At 37.2% G+C, this 25,446-nt stretch overlaps 1 protein-coding gene across 6 annotated transcripts in view; it reads left to right on the top strand.

Annotated features, from left to right (window-relative positions):
• REV3L (REV3 like, DNA directed polymerase zeta catalytic subunit) overlaps positions 1-20,437 on the top strand; it is a 176,626-nt gene extending 156,189 nt beyond the window's left edge. For 5 of the 6 annotated variants that reach the window (XM_057739216.1, XM_057739213.1, XM_057739217.1 and 2 more), the window contains 6 exons: positions 5,670-5,784; positions 9,964-10,101; positions 11,436-11,626; positions 12,195-12,441; positions 14,745-14,954; positions 19,307-20,423. In XM_057739216.1, the coding sequence (XP_057595199.1) occupies positions 5,670-5,784; positions 9,964-10,101; positions 11,436-11,626; positions 12,195-12,441; positions 14,745-14,954; positions 19,307-19,447 (1,042 nt within the window). In that variant the 3' untranslated portion in view covers positions 19,448-20,423. Of the gene's footprint in view, positions 1-5,669; positions 5,785-9,963; positions 10,102-11,435; positions 11,627-12,194; positions 12,442-14,744; positions 14,955-19,306 lie in introns of all 6 variants that reach the window. The other variant, XM_057739215.1, reaches the window with a different exon arrangement.
• The last annotated feature ends 5,009 nt before the right edge of the window (positions 20,438-25,446 follow it).

Genomic DNA, 25,446 nt, shown 5'->3' with positions numbered 1-25,446 from the left:
TCCTAAAGCCCATCATCCATAGGCTGACAAAGGATAGAACTGCATTTGAATCCTGAATTAATAACCTCAGCCTGCTTGCTTGCTTTGATATTTTTCAGAGCCCAGTTATTTATGTAACATCTTATTTATGTGACTTACTAAAATTTTTCTAGAATAGGTATTATGCACACACATTTCTTAGAGTCTGAAATTTTTTTCGTATTGAAGGCGTAGAGTCACAGCATGATCATTCTAAGAGCACTTGCCTCAGGAGCTCTGATCACTTTACAGTCCAGTGGAGCAATCGGAGATAATGCTTCTAATCTTTCTTCTCCAGTTTTTTAATGCACATACAATCAGCATAATCATATTAATGCTGAATGAGACCTTGCCTCATATAACAGCAATTTCATTACCAACAAGTGGGAATAGTTTCAAGTTACCCAGGCCCCAGTTAGCCATAGTCTCTAGTGTTCCCTGTCAAAAGCCACGCCTCACTTTTTTTTTTTTTTTTTTTTTCAGAATTCAAAATATGCTTTATTTGTGAGTTTCAAAAGGATCTAAGGAATGGGGGCAGGGGGGGTGAGTTGAGATGAATTGGGAGATTGAACCACTCCTCACTTTGACTTTTGGAATTTCACTGCTCTGTAAAACCACTTCTGCTAAGTAGTCTAGCAAAACAAAAATTACTAGAACATAGTTTTGCACCTCATTAGCAGAACTCCTCACAAAACATTTAGGGAAGAGGAGAAAGTTAAACTTTAAATTGTTGAGTTTAATTCAGGATTGACAACACGCACCCAGAATCATAAGTTGGCAAGATTCTGATTGTAGTTATGTTATTTATTTAGCCTTTAGGATTTTTAGGAATTCAAACAAACCAAAAAACACAGACTCAGAATGTCAGAGCTGGAAGAGGACTTCTAGGTCAGCAGTTTTCATGTGGTTGGGAGAAAACCCTCAGAGGCATGTTCTTAGATGCTACTTAAGAGCAGATTCCCCTGGAATGATAAATTTGTCTAAGATTGCCCAACTAGTTAGCAATGGAGCCATAAACTGGTATCTGTCTACATCAGACATCACAGGCTTTTTATGATTCTAATCAAGAAAATGTAGGGACTTCCCTGGCAGTCCAGTGGTTAAGACTCCACGCTCCCAATGCAGGGGGCATGGGTTTGATCCCTGGTCGGGGAACTAAGATCCTGCATGCCGCACAGTACGGCCTAGAGATAGGTAGGTAGGTAGATATATAGGCAGGCAGGCAGACAGACAGACAGACAGACAGACACAGAAAAAGAAAGAAAATGTATTTGCAGATTTGCAGTATCCTTTTTTTTTTGGTGGGGGGGGGGGGGGCACACTGCACAGCTTGTGGGATTTGGGATTTTAGTTCCCCAACCAGGGATTGAACCCGGGCCCTGGGCAATTAGAGCACCGAGTCCTAACCACTGAACCACCAGGGAATTCCGTGCAGTATCCTTAGAGCTTTTGATCACCATTCACTATCTGATTCATTCAGTAAATGTTTATTGAAATGTACTGTATGAGGGCAATTCACTCTAGGGCATGCATTCTCAATAGTATCACCCCACCAGGGTACAAATTGATCCTTGAGGAGCAAAACCACTTAGATAGTACAGTGGGTTTTGGCCCCACAAAGCTCAACCCTATCCAACAACATTTTATTCCTTAGTAATTTACTTTCTCTTGTTAAATTTACTTTTTTCTTTTGGGAGGACAATAATGATAACATACTGAGAAGCACTGCTCTAGGGATAACAGCTGAATGCTTGGTGGAGGGAAAGAGTTCTTAACCAAGAGTGAGCTCTGGATTCTCTTTCTAGTTGTGCTCCTTAGCCAATTGCGTGGCCATCCAAGTCACTTAGCCTCCCTGAGGCTACCCACAGAATGAAGGAAATCTGATACATGATGACAAATGACTGTTGCCTCCCTCCAATTTCAGAACTGCTGATTTTATGAATCTTGGAGTCTAGCTAAGGGAGATTGGTTAACAAAGCATCAAAATTACTCTGTTAGAAGGGTGTTTCTCTAGAGAAGTTATGCATTATTGCCCACTTAGAAAGTATAATAAACACCCTGTATTTCTTTATATTGTAGTGGTTCAAACAATTATTTTATATAATAGTGGTTATCAATAATATTTATCCCACTCTCGTGGGACAGATCTACTCGCATCAGTTATTGAAGCTCTCAGTGGTACTGATTCTTAGGCAGGATAGGGAAGGACGTTTAACAACACACACTACTAGGGCAGCAGAAGGGTGGTGGGGAACTAGAACAAAAGTCTCTGGGTAAATTCATCTGCGTATAATGGAGAAAAGCCTCCTAGGTGATTCTAATATCCCCAGTCCACTCCCTGTCCCATGTGAAATGAAAATCTCTGCTTTAAATGTGAATTTGGATCTATCAACCCAAAGATAAATGTTATTAAACTAGATTCAAAGCACCAGTAACAGACAAATAGAAACCTTTTTTGACCATGCCATGCAGCTTGCGGGATCTTAGTTCCCGGACCAGGGACTGAACCCTCACCCGCAGTAGTGAAAGCACAGAGTCCTAACCACTGGACCACCAGGGAATTCCCTAGAAACTTATTTTAAAAGTTTTTCTCTTTGTAGGCTAGTCGCCTACATTCTGTTAAGTGACCAAAAACTTCCATTAATCCTGATCAGCTCTCTTGAAGCTTAGCTCCAACTAAAACTGGCCAAAACAGCATAGGTGAACTCAAGTAAACCCACCAACACTACTAGGTAAAATCTCAAATATATACCCTATAATAACTTTTAAGACAAAGTATGTGTACCTTTAATTTTTATCAACTTCATCAAGGTATAATTTTTAACAAAAAAGTGCACAGTGTATATAGTTCAGTATACAAAATGTATAAACCCATGTAATCAGCTGCCACCCCAGTCAAGATACAGAACATGTCTGTCACTGTAGAAAGTTCTGCCATGCTCTTTTGCAGTTAATCCATCACTTTCATCCCCTACCCCCAGGTAACCGCTTACCTGATTTCTATTACCATAGCTTAGTTTTCTCTGTTCTAGAACTTTATAGAAATGTGTGTATGAACACTTCAATTCATTATTGCATCTGAACATTTTAAGCATAATACTTTTTTTTTTTAAAGTTTGGCATTTACATCTAAAGTTAAACATACCCTTAGCATATGACTCAACAATCCTACTCCTTGATATTTACCTAAGAGAAATGAAAACTTAGGTCCACACACAGACTTGATGCAACTCCTCATTGCAGCTTTATTCTTGATAGTCCAAAACTGCAAACAGTCCAGATGTTCATCAGCAGATAAACAGATGAACAAATGTAGCATATCCATACAATGGAATACTATTCAGCAATAAAAAGGAACCAGTTACTTCAGCAACATGGGTGTATCTCAAAAATATGCTGAGTGAAAGAAGCCAGGCATAAGTATGTACTGTATATTATATAAAATTCTTAAAAAAAAAACAAAATTAATCTACAGTAACTGAAAGCAGGTCATGTGTTGCCTGGAGCCAGGAATGGAGTGGAGAATTATTGCAAAGGAGTACAAGGGAACTTTATGGGGTCATGACAATGTCCTATATCTTGATTCTGGTGGTGGTTACACAAATGTAGTAATTTTTTAAGGCTGTCACAGATTTGGTGACTTAAAGACAGAAATTTATTTTCTCACAGTTCTGGAGGTTTGAAGCCCAAGATCATGGTGTTAGCCAGTAGGTATGGTTTCTCCTGAAGCCTCTTTCCTTGGCTTGCAGGTAGCCACCTCCTCACTTTGTCCTCACATGATCTTTCCTCTGTTCATGTGTATTCTTGGTGTTTCTTTGTATAATTTCCTCTTGCAAGGACACCAGATTAGGCTCACCCTAACCACCTAAATTAGAGCCTCATTTTAACTTAATCATCTCTTTAAAGGCCCTATCTCCCAATACTGTCACATTCACAGTGGGGGTTAAGGTTTCAACATATGAATTTAAGGGATACAGTTCAGCCCAGAACAAGTCTGTACATTTGTCAACATTCATGGAACTGTACACTTGAAATGATTAATTTTATTAAATGCAAATTATATCTCAATAAAGTTGATTTTTAAAATAATCTTTCAAAAGGAAATTTTGTAATAATCTATTTTTTTAAAGGCTCTACTGGTATAATGAGCATCAGATGGGCCTAAAAAGAAAATATTATAAAAAGCTTTAGGTAGTTCAGAATATAGCTAGCTTAAAAGTATAATTAGCTATCTAAGGCCTACTAGTTGTGCCTTAGTGAATGTTAAAATTAATTCAGATTGATAAATTTTTGTTTTCAAGACCTTAAGTAATATTGAATAAATACTCCTTTTCTTAAGCTTTTCAAATCAAACTCTAAGACAAGTACTATCTCCAATATTGGCTAAGAGCTTTTCCAAAACACCTTCCAAATGAGATTGAAAGTCCAATATTAAAGCATTTAAGAAATAATAAGATTGATTTATGTAGCTCCAAGAATCTTAAAGTCCGTGTTTCAAGATAGTATCCATTTCTACTATTTAATCTTTCCACTAAAGTTATAAATGAAGATCAACTTTATAATCTCTCTTAAGTGTATTTATTCGCCATTACTTCTTTCGGGCTCAGATTGTGGTATATACTGAAATGTAAAGTGTTAGCTGGATTATATTAGGAAATAATGCCCAATACTTTTGTTTTATCAGTTATTTTGTAGTATCTTTTGTATTAGAATTTTTTTATCCATATTAGAAATCCTTCCCTCTTGATCTGCATACACTGGTGGTGGGATTGTACGTCAGAAATATCTTTCTGGATTTCAGTTTCACATTATCTTCCAAAAAATATTTTTAGTGTATACCACTTATCTCAAAAATCCACTTCTAGGAATTTATTCTAAGAACATAGAAAGTGTGTCAAGTTATTATTATATATGAAGTATTAGAAAAAAAATTTAATGACATAAATTTCCACTGGTAGTGGTTTGGTTAAATTATACTATATCCATACACTGAAATACAGTACACCTGTTAAAATAACGTAAAAGAACTAAGTGACATGGGAAAATGTTCACAATATACCATTAAATGAAAGGAGAAAGTTATCAAACTGTATGATCTGTAATCCCAGATGAGAAAAGCGTTAGAGATATACACAGAAGTCTTCTAGTGTCTTTTTTCTGAACGGTGAGATTATAAATGGCTGTTTTCTTTGTGCCTTCTAACTGTTCTTCAATTTTACAAAATATATGTGTTCTTTTCCAAGTTGGGTGGTTCTGGAAGGAAATTTCCTCCCATATCACGAGTAAATTTTCCATTTTTTTATAATCACATCTTCTTTTATTTTGTGACTGACATAATTGTGTATCAAAGAAAGTCATAAATGTACAGGAATGACCCAGGACCTTCTTGGCAGCTGTGATAGCTGGTCTGTGTATAGCTAAACTAGAAACATTAGATGTCTTAAAGATCTGCAACAAGATATACCATGAGCACACAAGGAAAGTGTGATAAAACAAGAAAGGTGAGATAGGAAGCAACTTAAGAAGGAAGGATTAAGGGGAAAAAAGGTTTTCTTTGGTATTAGAGTATTATCCAGGAAAGTTACTGCTGATGAAATTTTTTTTGTCACAATGACTTCCTCATTACCCTACTCTATTTTTAATCCTCATAGTATGTTTGTGCTACTGAAAGGAGCCACTAAGGAGCAGTCTTTTAAGATTGGTCAGGAAATTGCTGAAGCTGTAACTGCTACCAATCCCAAACCGGTGAAATTGAAGTTTGAAAAGGTAAGAGAAATGTAATACTACTAATCACATATAAAATTCACATACCTTCTAGAGATTTCTGAGTTTTTCAATGCATTTTCAGATTTAGTAGTGGTATACAGGTCTGTGAAAGTGTTATTTTCCCCTTAGTTTTGTATATAATTTCCTTAATTTTTTTTTGTAATGGCATATAAAGAAATTAAAAGACTACTCCAGTTAACTATTGTTGTGTAACCCAAACTAAATGGTGTGAAACAAGCACCGTTTTCTTACGCTCACAGAGTTTATGGGTCAGGAATTCAGAAAGGGTGCAGCAGGGATGGCATGTCTCTGCTCCACAGTGTCTGGGTCCTCAACTGACAGCTAAGGGCTGAGATCACCTGAAGCTTGCTCACTGTCAGGTCTGGGGGTTGATGCTGGCTGCCGTTTGGGACTAGGTGGGGCTGTCAGCTGGAACACCTACACGCGGCCTTTCCCTGCCGCTACTTGTTCTTCCTCACAGCAGGACAGCGGAGTTCTAGGAATGAACATCCCAAAGAGAACCAGACAAAAGCTATTTTGTTTTTTATAATCTAGTCTCAGAATCATATAGCATCATAGCCTGTCTAGATTTGAGAGGGAACATAGGCCCCCGTCTCTTAATGGGAAGAGTGTCAGAATCCCATTGTAAGAAGGCTGTGTGGAATGAGAGATATTATTTCTTTGCAGAATGCCATCTGTGACAAGGACCTTTGACTATTTTCACTTTAGTTTGCATATGAAACATGCATTTAGTTCTTTCTATATGAAAGATACTGAGCTAGGAGAGGTGGGGAATGCAAAGAAGCATGAGACACAGTCCTGCCCTCTAAGAGCCAGTAATCTAAAAGGAAAGATTAGAAATGTATGTAAATGGGGGACTTCCCTGGTGGCACAGTGATTAAGACTCCGTGTTCCCAATGCTGGGGGCTCATGTTCGATCCCTGGTCAGGGAACTAGATCCCATATGCATGCCGCAACTGAGAGTTCACATGCTGCAACTAAGGAGCCCACCTGCCTCAACTAAGACCCAGCACAACCAAGTTAATTGATTAAATATCTTGAAAATTAAAAAATTAGAAAAAAAAAGAATTGAATGAATAGGTTTAAAAGAATTTTTTAAAAAAGAAATGTTATGTAAATGATCTTTTATTTTAAACTTAGGGAGCAGTCTCCCTAAGCAGTGTAAGACTGCAAAGAAAAGGAGGTATCATGTCCTCCTAGGCTGAATGGGGAGACTCCATGTAGGAGATAAACATTGCATTGTGTCTCAGAAAACGGTTAGAATTTCAATAGGCAGCCATGGTGCTGCAGTCATTCTGTACAGAAGAAAATGGCATATAGAAGGACATAGAGTTCAAAACACAGAATAGGGGAATACAGAATAGCAGGAGAGAAGTCTGGAAAAATAAAGTTAAGACCAGATTATAGAGTATCTTGAACGCCAAGCTAAAGTGTTTAAACTTTATTCGGGAAAGTTTGTCAAACAAAAGCACATCAGAGCTTTTTGGGGAAGACTGGCCTCATAATGGTGTGGAGATGGAGTAGAAAGAGGAGAATCTCAAGATAGAATGCCTCTTGCAACCTGTATACCCTGAAGTAGTGAGGTGAACTAGTGAAAATAAAGAAACAATAATTCAAGAGATATTGAGAAAGAAGAATGGGCAGGAGTTAAAAGTGGTTGATTTAGGGGAACGAGTGTGGAAAAGATAAAGGAGGGAGAAGAGAATCAAAGATGACTCCCAGATGTTTATCATGCACCTACTACTCTAAGGCAAGAATTGTGCTAGAAGAGATTCAGAGAGGACTTGGATATGGTATCTGCCCTGAAGAGTGAGCATTCTAACTGGGGGGACAGAGGGAAGAAAAATTAGAAAAGAGAGTGATGATGAGTGCTATTCTAGAAGTATGTGTGTGATGCTGTGGACACTCAACCGATCTGCAAAAGTGAAGAGCATGGTGTCCTTAGAAAATAACACCAGATGGGAAAATTTACCTGAAGTAGATCACAGGCCTAAACATAAAAGCAAGAACTGCAGAACTTCTCAAAGAAAACAAACATTTGTTAAGAATTGTGATGCATATGTTCATGAATATTGGTCTGTAGTTTTTTGGGGTTTTTTTTTGGGGGGGGGGAGGTTTTCTTCTGTTGTCTTTGGAGACAGAAAAAAAAGCTGACCTCATAAAATGGGTTGGAAGTGTTTCCTCTTCTAAAAGAAAAAGTAAGATTGGTACAATTTTTTCTTAAATGGTTGATAAAATTCATCAGGGAAGCAATCTAGTCCTGAAATTTTATGCGGGGAGATGATTTTCAATTACAAATTAAATATCTTTTATATATATTATTCAGGTTTTCTTCTCATGTCAGTTTTAAAACTTGTGACTGTCAAGGAGTTTATCCATTTCTCCTAAGTTGTCAAATTTATTGACATGAATTATACTTCCTTATTGTGATTTTGACATCTGTAAAATCTTTATCCCTCCTTTTACTTCTGATATTGATAACTTATGTTTTTCCCTTTTCTTCCCCCTTGACCATTCTAGCTAGAGGTTTATCAATTTATAGAATTTTTTGAAGAATCACTTCATTAATTTCTACTCTTTATTATCTCCTTCCTTACACTTACTCTGTATTTAGTTTGCTTTTCTTTTACTGTCTTAATTTAAAAACTTGAATCATTGATTTTAAATAAAAAATTTTAATATAAGCATTTAAAGATACAAATTTCTCTCAAAACACTACTTTGGCTTCAAATTTTGATATCTTGTGCTTTTATTATTATTATTCAGTTGCTTCAATGATAATGACCTGTAGGTTATGTAATTTCAGTGCTTTTAAGTTTGTTAAAGTTCATTGTTTGGTCTAGTATATGGTCTCTTAGTGAATGTTCCCATGTGACCTTGAAAATCCTTGTGTATTCTGGTTATTGGGTGGAATGTCCTATAATGTCATGTAGGTTAATTGACTGTTGTTGAAGCCAGCAATAACAATCCTAGTGATTCTCTATCAGATTCTAGAAGAGAGGTGCTAAAGTCATAGATTTGTCTGTTTCTTCCTCTTAGTTCTGTCTGTTTCTATTTCATGCCTTTTGGAAGTTTTCTTATTAGGTACATATACATTCATGGTTATGTATCTTCTTGATGAATTGATACTTTTGTCTTTGATAATATTCCTTGCCTGGAAATCTACTTTTTCTGATATTACTGTAGCCACCCCAGCTTTGTTTTGGTTAGTATTAACAAGTGTATCTTTTTTCTAATCTTTCCATGTCCTTATATTTAAAGTGGATTTCTAGTAGAAAGCATATTGTTTTGTCTTCTTGACCGGATCTAATCTGATCATTTCTGCCTTTTACAAGTCACATCTTACACCAATTTTTACACTTTCTACACCATTTTTACACCACTTACATTCAGTGTGATTACTGATACAGCTTTGGGGCAGAGGAAAGGATCAATTTGGTAAAAGGAGTGGGGATACACACCCATTCATCCACTCCAGAGAATTTATCCTGAAGATTAAGGTTGTTCACTGAAACACTATTTGTAACTCCAAAAGATTGGAAACATGCTAAATGACCCATAGTAGGTAACTGGTTACAGAAATTATTATACCCTCATAAAATGGATTGCTATGTAGCTACAAAACTAAATGAGCTTTCTGTACAGGATGGAATGCTCTCCAAATAAGTTATTAAATGAAATAAGCACAGTGCAAAGTGATGTGGAAGGTAAGCTACCTTTATGTGTATAAGTACATGTACTTAGATAGGATATCTCTGGAAGAATATACAGGAAATCAGTAACAGAGGATGCCTCCATGGATGGTCAGGTAGACTCTTCATTGTATATTCTCTTGTAACTTTTTAATTTCTACCATATGTAGGTGTTACAGTCATTTTTTTAATTGTTTAAAAAGATATGATTGATAGAGCAGTATCAGCTAAGGAGGGAGCAAAATTGATAGTGCAACTAAAGGAGTGTGTGGTGAGGAAGTAAAACAACTCATTTTACCTCCAAGTGTTGTATCATTTTGTATCATGAATTTGTTGGGCCCTAAGCCATATTTAGAATTTTTTATAATTGACATCTGGTTAAAGAGAGGAAAAGGCATATAAAAATAAGATATTCGTGGTTGGGAAAAAATGGTTATTGAGAGACATTTTATTAATTTCATCACAGGTATATTTGCCCTCTGTCTTACAAACAAAAAAGAGGTATGTGGGTTACATGTATGAAACACTGGATCAAAAGGACCCAGTATTTGATGCAAAAGGAATAGAAACAGTCAGAAGAGATTCCTGCCCTGCTGTTTCTAAGGTAAGTTTTATCTGCTTGTTTTCATCTTTAAGAAATAAGTAGCTAAAGAATCTGGTAAAAATCCTTAAGCACACATCTAGGTAGAGCCTATATGACTATGTATAACGATAAGGGGCACTGTATGATTCTTGGAGAATTTCATTTCTAATGAAAACAACTTATTTAAATCCTTAGTTTCTGATTTCTCCCACACCTTACCTTTTATCACAATGGCTAAAAAACAACACGAACTTGATAAAAATTTCCCACCTAATCACCTAGAGATAATATGACGTTATCATATAGCAGCACCCAAAAGCTATGGAGCAGGATAAAGAAGAGTAACTGAACAGAGAAATTTCATAAGTATTATAATCTATCCTAGATTAACTGAAATTCTGTTTACTTGGGTTACCAAATACAAGTTAGGGAGATTTCTGAACAGTGGTACTATAAATAACCTAAATTTCTCAGTCATAGGATTTTATATTTATTTTTTCTTTATTCAGGCCCAGATTCCTTCTGTAACAAACCAAAAATAAATGGTATGAATGGAATAGCACTCTATTCACTGAGTTTTATGAGAGCATTAAAAGCATAATAGATTGACTGTTATCAGCCTATTACGTCATATGTATAATATTATGTGAATTTGAGATATTTTTTAATACTAGTTTCTGGAAAAGATATCCAGTGCATTCTTTTTCTGAGGGAAACTTGGCTAAGCTAGCAAACTTCTTGTGTAAATATATATGGATTCCAGTACTCAGAATAAGATACAGAGCTTTCACCTGGAACTAATTTAAGTTCATTCCACTGCATAAATCTACTGCATGTGAGTCATTTTCTAGTAGAAATATTCCAGCACAGAAAATTCTGTCACAGTTAGTATATATTTACTGACACAATAAAAAGGCAAAAGACTGACTTTTATTTCACTACTTGGTGATATTTAAACTTCTCTCTGTCTACCTAAATCCAGCCCTTTCTATAACAGGGTAAAGAAAACAATACATGAAATGATGTCTGGCTTTTTGTGCCTGGAGTGCTCTTGGCTATTTAAGACAACTGAAATGTTTCATGTTGCTCATCACATACAGCAAATGTTTCATCTGCATGTCATTCCAATGTGATTTTCCTCAAACTACATAATATTCTATTTTTAGAAATAACAAGTTAAATAAAGTCTCCAAAATATTTTCTGGTTTCAATAATTTTTATTATCTAGTCATTGTAAATAGATTGTTCAGGTAGATCAACAAGTTTCCCAATAGTTACACAATTGAAAGTATAACAGCAATGATGAAATATATTGGATATTTTATCCTTATGAGCATATCCATTTTTTCTTAAAGATACTTGAGCGTTCTCTGAAGCTGCTATTTGAAACAAGAGATATAAGTTTAATTAAACAGTATGTTCAACGGCAATGTATGAAGCTTCTGGAAGGAAAGGCCAGCATACAAGATTTTATCTTTGCAAAGGAATACAGAGGAAGTGCCTCTTACAAACCTGGCACCTGTGTGCCAGCCCTGGAACTTACAAGGTAACAATGCACACAACAGCACAACCCTCAATACCTAGTAAGTATAGTCCTAGGATTCGGAATGGCTTGGAGTAGATGAAAAGACACGTAGTCCACAGGCACAGATACCCAATTGTCTATTCCCCTGCCCATGTGAAGTCTCACTAATGTGAGTGGGTGACCCCCATACATTACAAGTTCTGAAGAGGAAGCAAGAGCTCCTCTTCTGGCCTTCCCTGCAGAAACTAAATTCAGTGAAATTGTAATCTGTTACAGAGCTGGGATCAATTGTTATCTTTCATTATTAGATTTATGATAGTTAATTCTTACTGTTATGGGATAGAAAACAATTTAAGCTAGTTGATATCTGCCAATTCATATTGTTCAGTAATTTACAGAGTGAGTTTTATGAAATTCTTATAGCATATCCGCTTGGTGCCAACTAAGTGAAGTGTATAGAGTTGTCAAAGTTATAACTCTAACTTGAAGGTTCCCCTTGTCGATTTCTCATGGTTTCATTCATTTAATTTTCTGGAAAGATGCCTTCTATGACAGTCTTTGAGTGACTATTTTATTTGGATTTAAATAGGAAAATGCTTACTTATGATCGGCGCTCTGAGCCTCGAGTTGGGGAGCGAGTGCCATATGTTATCATTTATGGGACCCCCGGAGTACCACTTATCCAGCTGGTAAGGCGCCCAGTGGAAGTCCTGCAGGACCCAACTCTGAGACTGAATGCCACTTACTATATCACCAAGCAAATCCTTCCACCCCTGGCAAGAATCTTCTCACTTATTGGTATTGATGTCTTCAACTGGTATCATGAATTACCAAGGGTAAGCCTACTAAACAGTACCTGTGTTGTGACTCGAGAGAGAATTCACTTAAAATTTTCAGTAGAACTAAAGATTTTATTTACATGCTATCAAAGCAAAGCAAATGCTTTATTATCCTAAACCGACAAAGGTGCTACACTCTTCTGGTTTAGTTTTCTACAAACACCTTCCCAGCTTCTGTCAGACTGGACAAATTATAGAAGACAAAAATAAATTCCACAACTACTTCAGTGGTAAACACTTAACTATAGAATAACTCAAAAGCAGCTAATAAAAATTAAAGGAGAGCAGAAAATTCCTTCAAAATGGGTGTTTAAGACGTGTATAGGATTGGGACTTCACTGGTGGTGCAGTAGTTAAGAATCCCCCTGCCAGTGCAGGGGACACGGGTTCAAGCCCTGGTCCGAGATAATCCCACATGCTGTAGAGCAACTAAACCCGTGCGCCACAGCTGCTGAGCCTGCATGCTGCAGCTACTGAACCCACACGCCTAGAGCCCATACTCCGCAACAAGAGATGCCACTCCATTGAAAAGCCCGCACACTGCCACGAAGAGTGGCCCCTGCTCACCGCAACTAGAGAAAGCCCATGAGCACCAACGAAGACCCAACGCAGCCAAAGACAGATAAAATTTTTTTTTAAATGTATAGGATGTAGTAGCTAGACATAGTCCTAAAGAAACCAGCCTAAGGAAATAATGTTAAAATAGCATTCTACTAAAGTAAAACATGCCATGTGGAATCCTACCAAAGGGAGTTTTGCTTGGACTCTTTTTTTCCTTAGTTTACCCGTTAGAAGCCTGAGGGAACGATTTGTGGTTCTGTAATAATCTGGGATACATTACCCTAGGAGCGTAGCAATTGTTATCTGATGTTTAGAATTAGATCTACTCAGTCATTTGTTCAGACTATGAAAGGCTGAGGGTATTCAGGAAAACTGATAAAAGTTGATACTTAAATTATTTTTACTTTCTCAATAAGCACTTAAGGGCTCAAGGAAAAGCATAAGCTGGGAAACTGAGATTGAAGCTGTGCTTCAGAGAATCTGTGCTGGCTGACACCTGTAATGGTGTGTCCTGGCTCTATGCCACAAAGCTATTACTATTTTTCATTTCATCACCAGCAAGAAGGTTAAAACAATGGCATTTATAAAAGGCTGACCTAATAACTTTTATGCAGAGTACTTATAAGACACCAGGGGAATACACCACGGGTATGATAGTAAGATGATAATGTTATATCAATGTGAAGAGAGTATCAGAAGACAGATCTCTGAAACCAGTATTAACTTCAAATGAGGAACGCTTAGGTGACATGTATCTAATTTCATTTGAAATGCCCCAGGTTTACTTTTGCTTGAATTTTGCACCTTACTGCCTAACAAGTTATTTTTAACCTTCCACGTACCTTGCTTCCATGGCGCAAATTGTGCAGCCTTAAACAGTATCCACTCTCAACCTGGATTTCTTCTTTTGTCCTCTCCAATCTCATACATCTATGTATCTCAACCAAAAAACTGAGTGACAAGAGACTGTTTTTCTTTTTTATTGGAGTATAATTGACATACATTCTGATATTAGTTTCAAGTGTACAACACAGTGACTTGACATTTATATACATTAATGAGATGATCACCATGATAAAGTCTAGTTATCATCTACTACCATTTAAAGTTATTACAATATTATTGACTGTTTCCTATTCTGTAGATGTCCCGACAGCTTATTTTATAACTGAAAGTTTGTACCTCTTGAGATTTTTTTTTTTTTCCCAAAAAAAGAAAACAAGGGACTTTCCTGGTGGCACAGTGGTTAAGAATCTGCCTGCCAATGCAAATGACACAGGTTCAATCCCTGGTCTGGGAAGATCTCACATGCCACGGAGCAACTAAGCCCATGTGCCACAACTACTGAAGCCCACATACCTAGAGCCCATGCTTCACAAGAGAAGCCATCACAATGAGAAGCCCACACACCACAACAAAGAGTAGCCCCCACTTGCCACAACTAGAAAAAGCCCGTGCACAGCAACAAGGACCCAATGCAGCCAAAAATAAAATATAAATTAAAAAAATAAATAAAACAATGTATCTGATGATATTAAGGTGTAAAGGAAGGACTTTGTATTTTTCTATAGCCCCACTGTCTAGAACAGAGCCTGACACATAGTAGCTATTCAGTATTTGTTGAACAAATGAATAATGGCTTAGTAAACCTGTAATTAGCATGAGATTGGCCACTCTGCTATAAGCTGGCTCAGACTTATTTCTGAATTGATGTTCTTTCTGAATTGATGTTTTTATAGATCCAGAAAGCCACCAGCTTCTCTCGAAATGAACCTGGAGGGCGAAAAAGCACTATTGCACAATATTTCACTACCTTACACTGTCCTGTGTGTGATGACCTGACTCAGCATGGCATCTGTAGTAAATGTCGCAGCCAACCTCAGCATGTTGCAGTCATCCTCAACCAAGAAATTCGAGAGTTGGAATGTCAACAGGAGCAACTTGTAAAGGTACAACCTTGTTCAATAGACCCAGAATCCCAAGCAATCTGATTCTTCAGGGAAATGTAGTCACTCCTGTGAAACTTGGTGTGAAAGTGCAGTAAGGACTCTAAGTTAATAAACTTCCTAAAATCCTAAAAATATCATAATTGAACTACACTATTAAAAATGGCTAAATTTGTTTTATAATTTCATTTTTGTTTTTATGGGATAGTGAATTATGTTTATTAGAACCATATGCAGATGTAGAGAATGGACTGGAGGACACAAGGTTGGGGCGGGAGGCGAAGGGGAAGCTGGGACGAAGTGAGAGGGTAGCAGAGACATAAATACACTACCAACTGTAAAATAGATAGCCAGTGGGAATTTGCTCTATAACAAAGGGAGATCAACTCGATGATGGGTGATGCCTTAGAGGGCCGGGGCTTGGTGGGGGAGGGGGGGGGAGTCGTGGGAGGGAGGGAATATGGGGATATGTGTATAAATACAGATGATTGACTTTGGTGTACCTCAAAAACTGGTACAAGAGTATAAAGCAATTATATTCCAATAAAGAGCCCCCCCCCCAAAAAAAGAACCATAGAACTACAATGTCCAGCCACCCAATTTCTTTTATAATAGTATTTCTAAAAAAGAAAGAAAAGTACTATTTGCTTTATCTACCATATCTACTTACCATTCTCATAAAAATCTGTTTTTTCTAGAGAATTGCTAGTAAACTTGGAAGGTTTGCAATTCTAAGAGTCCAGATAGAAAATTCACAGTTAACATGATTGAGTCTTCCTATCTGCCGGAGACTGATCTAGGCCCTCCTACAGATGAGTAAGCTGACACAAAGGGGTTAAGTAACTTGCCCCATGTCCCACTGCTAATAAGCAGCTGAGCTGGGATATAGACATAAAATGCAGAAATAATTTTTCAAATGAGGAATTCCAGCAGAAATAAACAATAGCAACCTCTTGATGAAATGTTAGAAAATTAAATCTAAAGAAAAAATATTGCAGTACATTTTTTAAGTAGTATATTTCTTAAAGGATTGATTATATCATCTTATACCCATCATGTTTCAAGTTGCATTTTTAGCTCTCAGGCGAGTAAATAACAATTTTGAGGTGGAGTTTGTTTTGTTTTGTTTTGTCTTTAGAAGAGCAATATAAGGTTACTGGAATGTCTTAAAACCAACCAGATAATTGAGAGGCGGTGTGATTTAGTGGGAAATGAATCAAGCTGATAGTAAAGACATTGGGATTCCAGTCTAGACTTCATAGTACTGGCCATGTCCTCTGGCCCCAGTTCTTTCAGAATGCAGGTGGATGCGCTTTCCTAGGTCCCATCTAGCTCTGTTGTTGTGAATTCTCCTAGCAGCTGGTCTGCTCGCAGGCCTACCGTAAACCAACGACCAGTATGTAAAGGCCAGGTTCTGCGTGATGCCCCTCAAGGTAAAAAGGCTTTTGAACCAAGTCAGAGTAACCACAGCTTCCCAGAAGGACAACCTAGCTGCCACGCAGGTTAACAGGGAGAAAAGCCATCTCTTAAGAGAGTAGGCTCTTCAGAATTTGTATGATTATAGAAGGATGATTAAGGACTGGTAAAATATATACTATTTCCTCTGCACCATTCTAGCTGCTGGCAGAAAACTCTTAAGTTGTATAGTGTATAGCCAGTCATCCAGAATGCATTAAACAGATTTCATTAAGGATGGTAAGATCTAAAAGGTACGATTATTTTGATGTAACCACAGAAGCCCAGCTTATTGAAATGATAAATTGACTTTTCCCTCTCCCCGTCCATCTCCTGAAATACCCTCACTTTTCTCCTTCCCTTCTGTTGCCATCCAAGTCCAACCGCCATTATCTCTCCCTAAACTCCTGCAACAGCCTCCTACCCTGATCCCCCTGCCATCCTGTCCATTCTCAACACTGTAGCTAGGGCTTCCCCACCAGACAGCAAGGGAGCCCAGTGAGGGCAGAGGACCTGCCCTTCTCTTGCTGCTGAGTCGGCTGTGCCTAGCACAGAGGTTGCTACCCCAATGGCAGCAACCAGCCCTCACAGGAAATTTCCTAGTTGGCTTGTAGTACAAGGTGCAGACATGGGCAGGACCTCCAGAGCTGCACTGAAGTCAGAGGCTATGAGTGGCCTCTTCCCTGGACCGTACTGTCTTCTGCCCCCAGCAGCATACACTGTGCTAGTTGGTGCCATGAATTTAACCAGAATCCTCCTTCAATATTCGGTCTTATTTCTTATAAAAATTCAGTTTTAAAAGTAACACTGTTTAAAATAAGGATGGTTCATCATCTTTAAAAGGTTGTTTTTTTTCCCCAAGAGAATTAAAATGTGTCTCCTGTACACTAATCTGTAGGAATTTTCATAAAGCAAAAATCACAGGAGATAAAATGAGAAACTGTCAGAAACATTAGTAATAGATTTGATACCCCTGTCAGCCCAAGACCAGTCAAGTGATCAGAAGAGCTAAACAACATTATAAGGTAGACCTTTTGATTATATCAAACTCTGTAACCCAATATTAGAGAATACACCTTCTTTTCAAGTGTTTATGAAATGTTAAAAAATTGACCATATTTTAGTCTATAAAGAAAACCTTAATACATTTCAGAAAGTCAAAATATTACAAATATTTTCTCAATACAATTCTATAAAACTAGTAATTATAAACTCAGAAAACTAACCCTTCTACTTGGAAATTTTAACACTCCCTATTAAACAAACAATACAGGTAAGATTCTAGACAGCCATAGCAGATCTCAAAGAAAAATTCATCACCTTAAACACTGTTAATAATAAACATTAAAAGATGAAATTAAGCATCTGACTGAAATTTTTTACAAAACAAGAAAGTAAGCCAAAGGATAACAAAAAGAATCAGAGCAGTTGTGGTTTTTTGTTTGTCTGTTTGTTTTTTGTTTTTTTTTAAGGTCTGCTAAAAATTAAGTTTTGGGGTTGTAGTGTTTAAAGTTTTAAATGTAAGCTGCTCAGGGTTTAAATCACCAGTAAAGGATCTTGAAACTAAACGTTGAGTTAAATTTAGTGAGGCAAGTAATTCCATCCTGGTTTATTTATCAGACAAGCACAGAGAGTGCATAAATATTTATCAGTTTGTCCTGGCACCTGAATGTAGCTGCAGTACATAGAGCTGAGTACAGACGTTCTGTATTTGGGAGTAGGTTTGAGTCTCTTCGCAGAGATGTAATTACTGAAAGTTTTCAGAAAGGAACAGCACACTTGGTCTTACAGCATGCTGAAGCACAGGGCTCTCAGCAGTTTGCTTGTGGCAGTATCATAATACTGGATACAGTTACCAGTGTGCTCAGAAAAATAGGCCCTTCAATTGACTGGAAGATACTGTGGCAAAGAACAAAAATTTTTTGCCCTGTGAGACCTCTAAAACAGAAGCTTTTAGATACAGGTCAGAGAATTAACTAGAGCAGATCTGATTTCTCTCTTAAAAGATAATTAGTATAGTAGCTGCTATTTGCTATATCCCTTTTTAAATCACTTGGATACTATTCACACAAAAATACTATTCACATAAAAAAAAATAAGGCTGTATTTTCTTGACCCTTGGAGCCCTCACTAGTATCCTTTAAAGTTTTTCATGTTTTATCATTTTTTTAAATTGTATGTGTAACTTGAGACTTTACCTGTTAAAATCTGATCACTGGGTAAGACATTATAATGCTTCTCTAAAAATTGCCTTATGATTTATTATTTTCCTTTAGATCAGATCTCATTATACATCAGAATCACCTAGGAGCCCTAAAATGTACAGATTCTTAGGCTCTTATGCTCAGAGATCCTGATTCATTGGTCTGGATGGGGCTGAGGCGTTAGTCTGTTTTTAAGCTCATGTACAGTCAGGATTGAAACTTCTGGTCTAGACTACTTTGAAATTCACATGCTTTAATTTTTTTTCCATATTAGCATTTTCTCTTCTGAAATAAGAAAGTGGATAGCTTTTTTATGATTGGATTATAAAACATTTAATGTAACTTGAAAAAAGTGTACATAGCTCATTTGAGAGACAGTCTTTGAATAGCAATTGGGTAGCCTATTATGTGGATCTTAATATAACAGCATTCTACCATAAATGAAAGTTGATCTCTGGGATGAAGTGAATCCTTAGGGAATTTTGTGCTTTATGGTTTGTGAAATAATATCCTTTAGAAATGTCTCAACTTTGGCTATGGTTCAAAGAGATGAAAATTAACAAACTTTCTGTAATATGTGCTATATATCTGCCAGTAATGTGTGGTGGGTCACAAAGGAGGGATTATAAAAGTTTGTTGTTTATACATATAGATAAAACTTTCCTATAATTTGATGTACTCCTCTTGTACTTTCAGATATGCAAGAACTGTACAGGCTGCTTTGATCGACATATCCCATGTGTTTCTCTGAACTGCCCAGTACTTTACAAACTCTCCCGAGTTAATAGAGAATTATCCAAGGCACCGTATCTCCGGCAATTACTAGACCAGTTTTAAATTGTCAATATCACAGAATTCCAGGTGCTATTTTTTTTCAGTGTTTACCACTAAACTGTTGTGCATGGTGCTTTTTCAACTTTCATCGAGTCAAGTATGTTCACTGTCTATTATCTGAAGACTATGAAGACTTTTATGCTAACTGAAATAAAAATTGTATTTGTTGATCTCTGAATAGCTCACTTCTTACAATGTACAAATTCCTTATCCTTTCACCTTTTTAACATTGTTTTATAATGCAGGTGTTGAATTTGCTCCAGTATGTGTAACATCTTGTAAATCCATTTGAGTAGATCATATTTACTTCCCTGTGGAAGGAGCACTGAAAACCTCTTTTAAAAAAAAAATTCGTGTTTTCCTTGAACTGTCTGTATCAAGACGTGTTACTTAGAAATATCCATTCACTTTATAATTTTGACTGCGAAATAGTTTGTAAATACACTTTTTTACTTTTCAAACAACTGAGTAAAATAATGTGCAATGAATTTTATACAAATGATTTTCAAGTTGTTTGGTATATTTCCTCTAGGTTTTGCTTGACTCAGAGTAGAGTTGTTATTTTGATCAAACTGTGCAAACAATAGTACCATGTGTAGCATTTTGAAACATTATTTTCTAAAACCCACTGTCTTGCTTTAGCTATTAATGGGGCATTGTGAGGAACTGTGCAAAGACATTTTTGTTACAAACCTGTGGGCCTGTTGCAATACTTTAAATATAAAAAATTTTATTCCATTTTTGCTTGTTTTGTATAGACATTTCTATTGCTTCTAAATATGCTTAAAATATTTTCTTTCCTTATGTACTGTACAGTTAATCTTATTTGCCATCATCTTGAACACAGAATGTGTATTTAGAATATTTGTATAACTGTATAAAATAAAAAGGAATTATGTGGTCAGTGCATTGTTTTCTAAACTGGAAATCATTTTGTTTTAAAAGTTAATAATGGAAATCATATTAAAATTGAATAAAATACAAAATACAGCAGTGTGGTTTTATCTTACTATAAATAGAATGATCTTCATCTGTTTTATAAGCCTATTACCTCCTCCCTACCCCTTCTGAATTTTAACGAGGTCAATTTAACTTGTTATATACTAATTGATGTTGCAGTTCCCTTACCAAAACTTTAAGATTTTTTTTTAAATGGGAGCAAAAGTAGTCTAGGAAACATTTAGCTCTCACCCATGTTCATTTTCATTTAGATATAATTAATCTTGAAGCCAGGACTCCAGAGGGAAAGCAAAAATTATATTAGTACTTTTTAAAAACTTACTTAATGCCAATATCTTCAATAGAAAAAAAATTTTTAGAAAGCTCATCTGGTTATGCATCGGAAATATGTCTTCTATTGCCAAATTCAGTACTTCCTAACATTGGGATTTGTTTTCTGAAAATTATGTGGTAAATATGTAATTGGAGAGATATAATTCATGTTTCTGCACATATTTCTCCTAAGCCCTGTGGAAACATGATAAACCCCCACCTCTGTGAATCTTTTTTTGTTTGGAAGGCTAGAGGTAGTCCTTAGAATTTTCCTTAGAATTAGGATTTATCCTTGCATGGGTGGCCATTGATGAACTTTTCTCCATTACTTTTCTAAGTTTTGTGTTATCCGTTCCACTTACATCACCTTTCTCATCGGAATAGCTAGACACAATATTCTCAACAGAATAGTCATTCTTAACCTCTTTATAATTGGACACAGCCAAACTAACAAATGGTTGTTCAATACTAGTGCCTAAAACAAGCTCAAAACTAGTTTTGGGCACTTAGCATATCTCTGGTTCCCTTTTCTGCAGGGAAATGCCTCCCTTGTAACTCTGTCCTCAGAGTCTATAGCCTAACTGCCTTTTAATGAGATGCATTTGCTGTTTCACTGTCACCGATGAGGGTGCTGAAACATGGACCTATTTTACCAGAAAATATTTTGTAAGAAGCTTCCGGTATATTTCATTTCCCCTCCCTTTTAGAACAGCTATTAAAGTTTTGTGTTTCACCCAGACTGGAAAAAACAAAACAAAAAAAACACCACCTTATTTTCCAAGTAATGCTAAAGAAATAATCTCATTAAACATTCCCTTAAGTTTGTTAAAACATCATTTTCTCTCATTCTGACCACTTCCCAACCAATGCGTTTCCCTAGATGTGAAATATTAACAAAAGCTACTTACAACTCTAGCTCCCCTCTTCACTCCCTCAGAGGTCCCAGTCAACAGTGGGAAACAGGCAGATGCTGAACCATGTAATATTCAATTCTACATGAACTTCAGTTTTCTAATAGTGTCTGTGAAGAAGGCCAAAACATTGGGGGGAAAAAAACAGATTAAAATGTGACTAGAAGAGCAATTCTAAAGAATTCTTAGAGGAGGTAGTTCTGTGAGGGCTAGAGAGAGTTCACAGACTGTATTCAGCACTGCTGACTGTCACAGGACATGTCCTCACTAGTCTCAGAAGAAGCACAGTCCCTGCCATCAAAAATGCTGCCCTTCCAGAGCTGTGTTTTATACTAGTAGAGTCTTGTTGCTGAATAATCTTGATCTTTCCATCTACTCTCCGTTGTTTTATTTTCACAATAGCTGAAGCACAGGGATATTCCTTAAAGGCCTAACAAATAAGATTTAAATTGATTTCTCAACTTCAGAACAGTATTTCTTAAAGTACTCACATATTTGATTTTATAAAGTAAAAATAAACCTGGCTATAAATGACATTATTAGAGCTCTGCCATGAAAAGAGGGAAGAGAGGGGAAGGCAGCCGTGCACAAGCAGCTGTTTTCAGGCTAGATGTGTCCTGATCTCTCTCAATGAGACCTGCACCTCTTGCAGGACAGTCTGTCAATTGCACTCTCCTCACTGTTACCCCCTTAAATACCCATCTCTCCCCTGATGTAAGGAGACGTTACCTTAAAGCATTTTTGGTTTTATGAAAGTGAATGAATTCTGATACCATTAGTGCTCCAGAGTTCTGCTTAATAAGGAGCTTTATATAGGAAAATAGTCATGGAGTATTTCTAGCATTTGAGATCTGAAGAGGAAGTCATGAGATACAGCATTAAACCCACCACATCTCATTTCCTCACCCTCATAACTGTTTTGTCACTTTGGCCAGTTCCAGGAGTGGCTTACAAAGAAAAATATCTTTTAGAGGAACTCTCAGATTGATAAAATCAGGTTTCTGTTTATATTTGGGGAGAAGATGTGATCAGAGAGACAAATGAAGGTATTTCAAATCAAAATACCATCTTAGTGGCTGGGAGTCTTTTACTGACTTCTTGTTGGAGGGAAGGACAGGGAGGTTGGGGGTAAATAATAATAGGTTAGAAATAAGGAAACCCTGTGTCCTGGGGTTACGTATGATTGTTAATGGTAATGCAGCCCTTTGGAAAAGCAACTGATTTGTTCACAGATATTAAGAAGTTTAAAAATAGTCACATTCTTTGAAAACTGAGGCTAATGCCATCTGCCCTAAGAGAGGCTTTATGAATGGCAATGTGGCTGAATGCAAAATAGTCACACAAAGGTCAAATGTTTGTCCTCCGATAAGTGTTTAGTAAGCATTTAAGACACGCCCCACACTTTGCTCATCCAGAGAAACCAAGGCGACCCCGTCCTCAAGTACATCACAGCCTATTGGTAAAGACAGATAACTGACATGGGTTTCAAGTTGATAAAGATATTTTGCCTCCTCCTCCATCAGATAAATCCAAAAATAAGAAAGAAAATGCCAGAATTGATCACTGTTAGAGAATTCCAGGCAGGCTTCGCAACAGAAGACCTCAGGTGGGAACTGAGTAAAAGGAGCGGTTGGTCCAGTGGGACAACACTAGCCCCAGGACCTGGCTTTACCCACCAGCGGGCAGGCATCAGCCCCGCCTGGGGTCTCCTGTACCCTGACTGCTGACCAGTGAGGCCCCCTGGGGTTCCACAGCCAGCCACCTCATGACCCAACCTTGGCAAACAGCAGCCTCTGCACAAGTCAGGGCCTGGCAACCAACTGGACCAGGGGCCAACCAAGCGTACTAGACCGCCCATACCAGTCAGCCTGCCACAACATAAGGAGCCACAGAGCCAACAGAAGGGGCATCCCTAGAGCATATAGCTCTGGTGATGAGAGAGGACTGCACTGCTGGGATACATAGGACATCTCCTACAAAAGGCCACTTCTCCAAGGTTAGGAAATGTAACCAATCTACCAGATACACAGAAATAAAAATAAGTTAGGGAAAAGGAGGTGACAGAGGGACATATTTCAAACAAAGGAACAAGATAAACTCCAGAAGAACAACTAAGTGAAGTGGATATAGGCAGTCTACCCAAAAAAGATTTCAGGGTAGTGATCATAAAGGTGCTCAAAGAACTTGGGAGAAGAATGGATGCACAGAGCAAGGAATTGGAAGTTTACAACAAAGAGTTAGAAAATATAAAGAACTATCTACCAGATACAAAGAATACAATAACTAAAGTGAAAAATACTAGTAGGAATCAACAGTAGATTAAATGATACAGAGGAATGAATCAGCTGGCTGGCAGATAGATAGTGGAAATCACCAATGCCGAACAGAAAAAAGAAAAAATAATTAAAAGAAATGAGAACAGTTTAAGAGACCTCTGGGACAACATTAAGGGCACTAATACTCACATTATGGGGATTCCAGAGGGAGAAAAGAGAGACTGAGAACATTTGAAGACATAATAGCTGAAAACCTGCCTATCTTGGGAAAGAAAGCACATTCAAGTACAGGAAGCACTGAGAGTCCCAAACAGGATTAACCCAAAGAGGACCACACCAAGACACACTGTAATTAAAAATGGCAAAAATTAAAAATAAAGAGAGGATATTAAAAGTGGAAAGGGAAAAGCAAGAAATTAATACAAGGGTACTCTCATAAGGCTATCAGCTGACTTTTTAGCAGAAACTCTGCTGGCCAGAAGGGAGTGACATGATATATTTAAAGCAATGAAAAGAAAAAGCCTACAACCAAGAATACTCTACCCAGAAAGGCTCTTGTTCAGATCTGATGCATAAATCAAAAGTTTTGCAACAACAAGAAAAAGTTCTGCAGACAAGCAAAAGCTAAAAGAGTTCAGCACCACCATACCAGCACTACAAGAAATACTAAAGGAACTTCTCTAAGCAAAAAAGAAAACACCACAACTAAAAACTTGAAACTTATGAAAGGAAAAGGCTCATCAGTAAAGGTAAATATACTGTAAAGGTAGTAAATCATCCACATATGAAGCTACTAGGAAGGTTAAATTACAAAAATAAAATCATCAATATCCACATTGAGCAATTAAGGGATACACAAAATAATTAGATGTAAAATAATGACATCAAAAACAGTAATCATGGGACTTCATAGGTGGCACAGTGTTTAAGAATCCGCCTGCCAACACAGGGAACACGGGTTTGATCCCTGCTCCAGGAAGATCCCACATGCCACAGAGCAACTAAGCCCATGCGCCACAACTACTGAGCCTGCACTCTAGGGCCCGTGAGCCACAACTATTGAGCCTGTGTGCTGCAACTACTGCAGCCCACGTGCCTAGAGCCTGTGCTCCACAACAAGAGAAGCCACGACAATGAGGAGCCCACACACCACAACGAAGAGTAGCCCCCACTCGCCACAACTAGAGAAAGCCTGTGCAGCAATGAAGACCCAACACAGCCAATAAATAAATAAATTTATTTATTTAGAAAAACAAAACAGTAATCATGACAGTACAAACACAAGGTTGTTAAAATGCACTTGAAATTAAGAGATCAGCAACTTAAAACAATCTCTCTCTCACACACACACACACACACCCCTACCTCATGGTAACCACAAACCAAAAAAATCTATAAAAGATACACAAAACAGAGAAAGGAATCAAAGCATAACACTAAAGATAGTCATCAAATCATAAGAGAACAAAAGGAGAAATAAAAATAAAGACCTACAAAAACAACCCCAAAATGATGAACAAAAAAGCAATAAGAACATACATAT

Source organism: Hippopotamus amphibius, chromosome 6 (assembly GCF_030028045.1).
Source record: "Hippopotamus amphibius kiboko isolate mHipAmp2 chromosome 6, mHipAmp2.hap2, whole genome shotgun sequence".
Lineage (NCBI taxonomy): Eukaryota > Metazoa > Chordata > Mammalia > Artiodactyla > Hippopotamidae > Hippopotamus > Hippopotamus amphibius.
The sequence above is the reverse complement of the archived record's forward strand: the minus strand, read 5'-3'. Positions and strand labels throughout refer to the sequence as shown.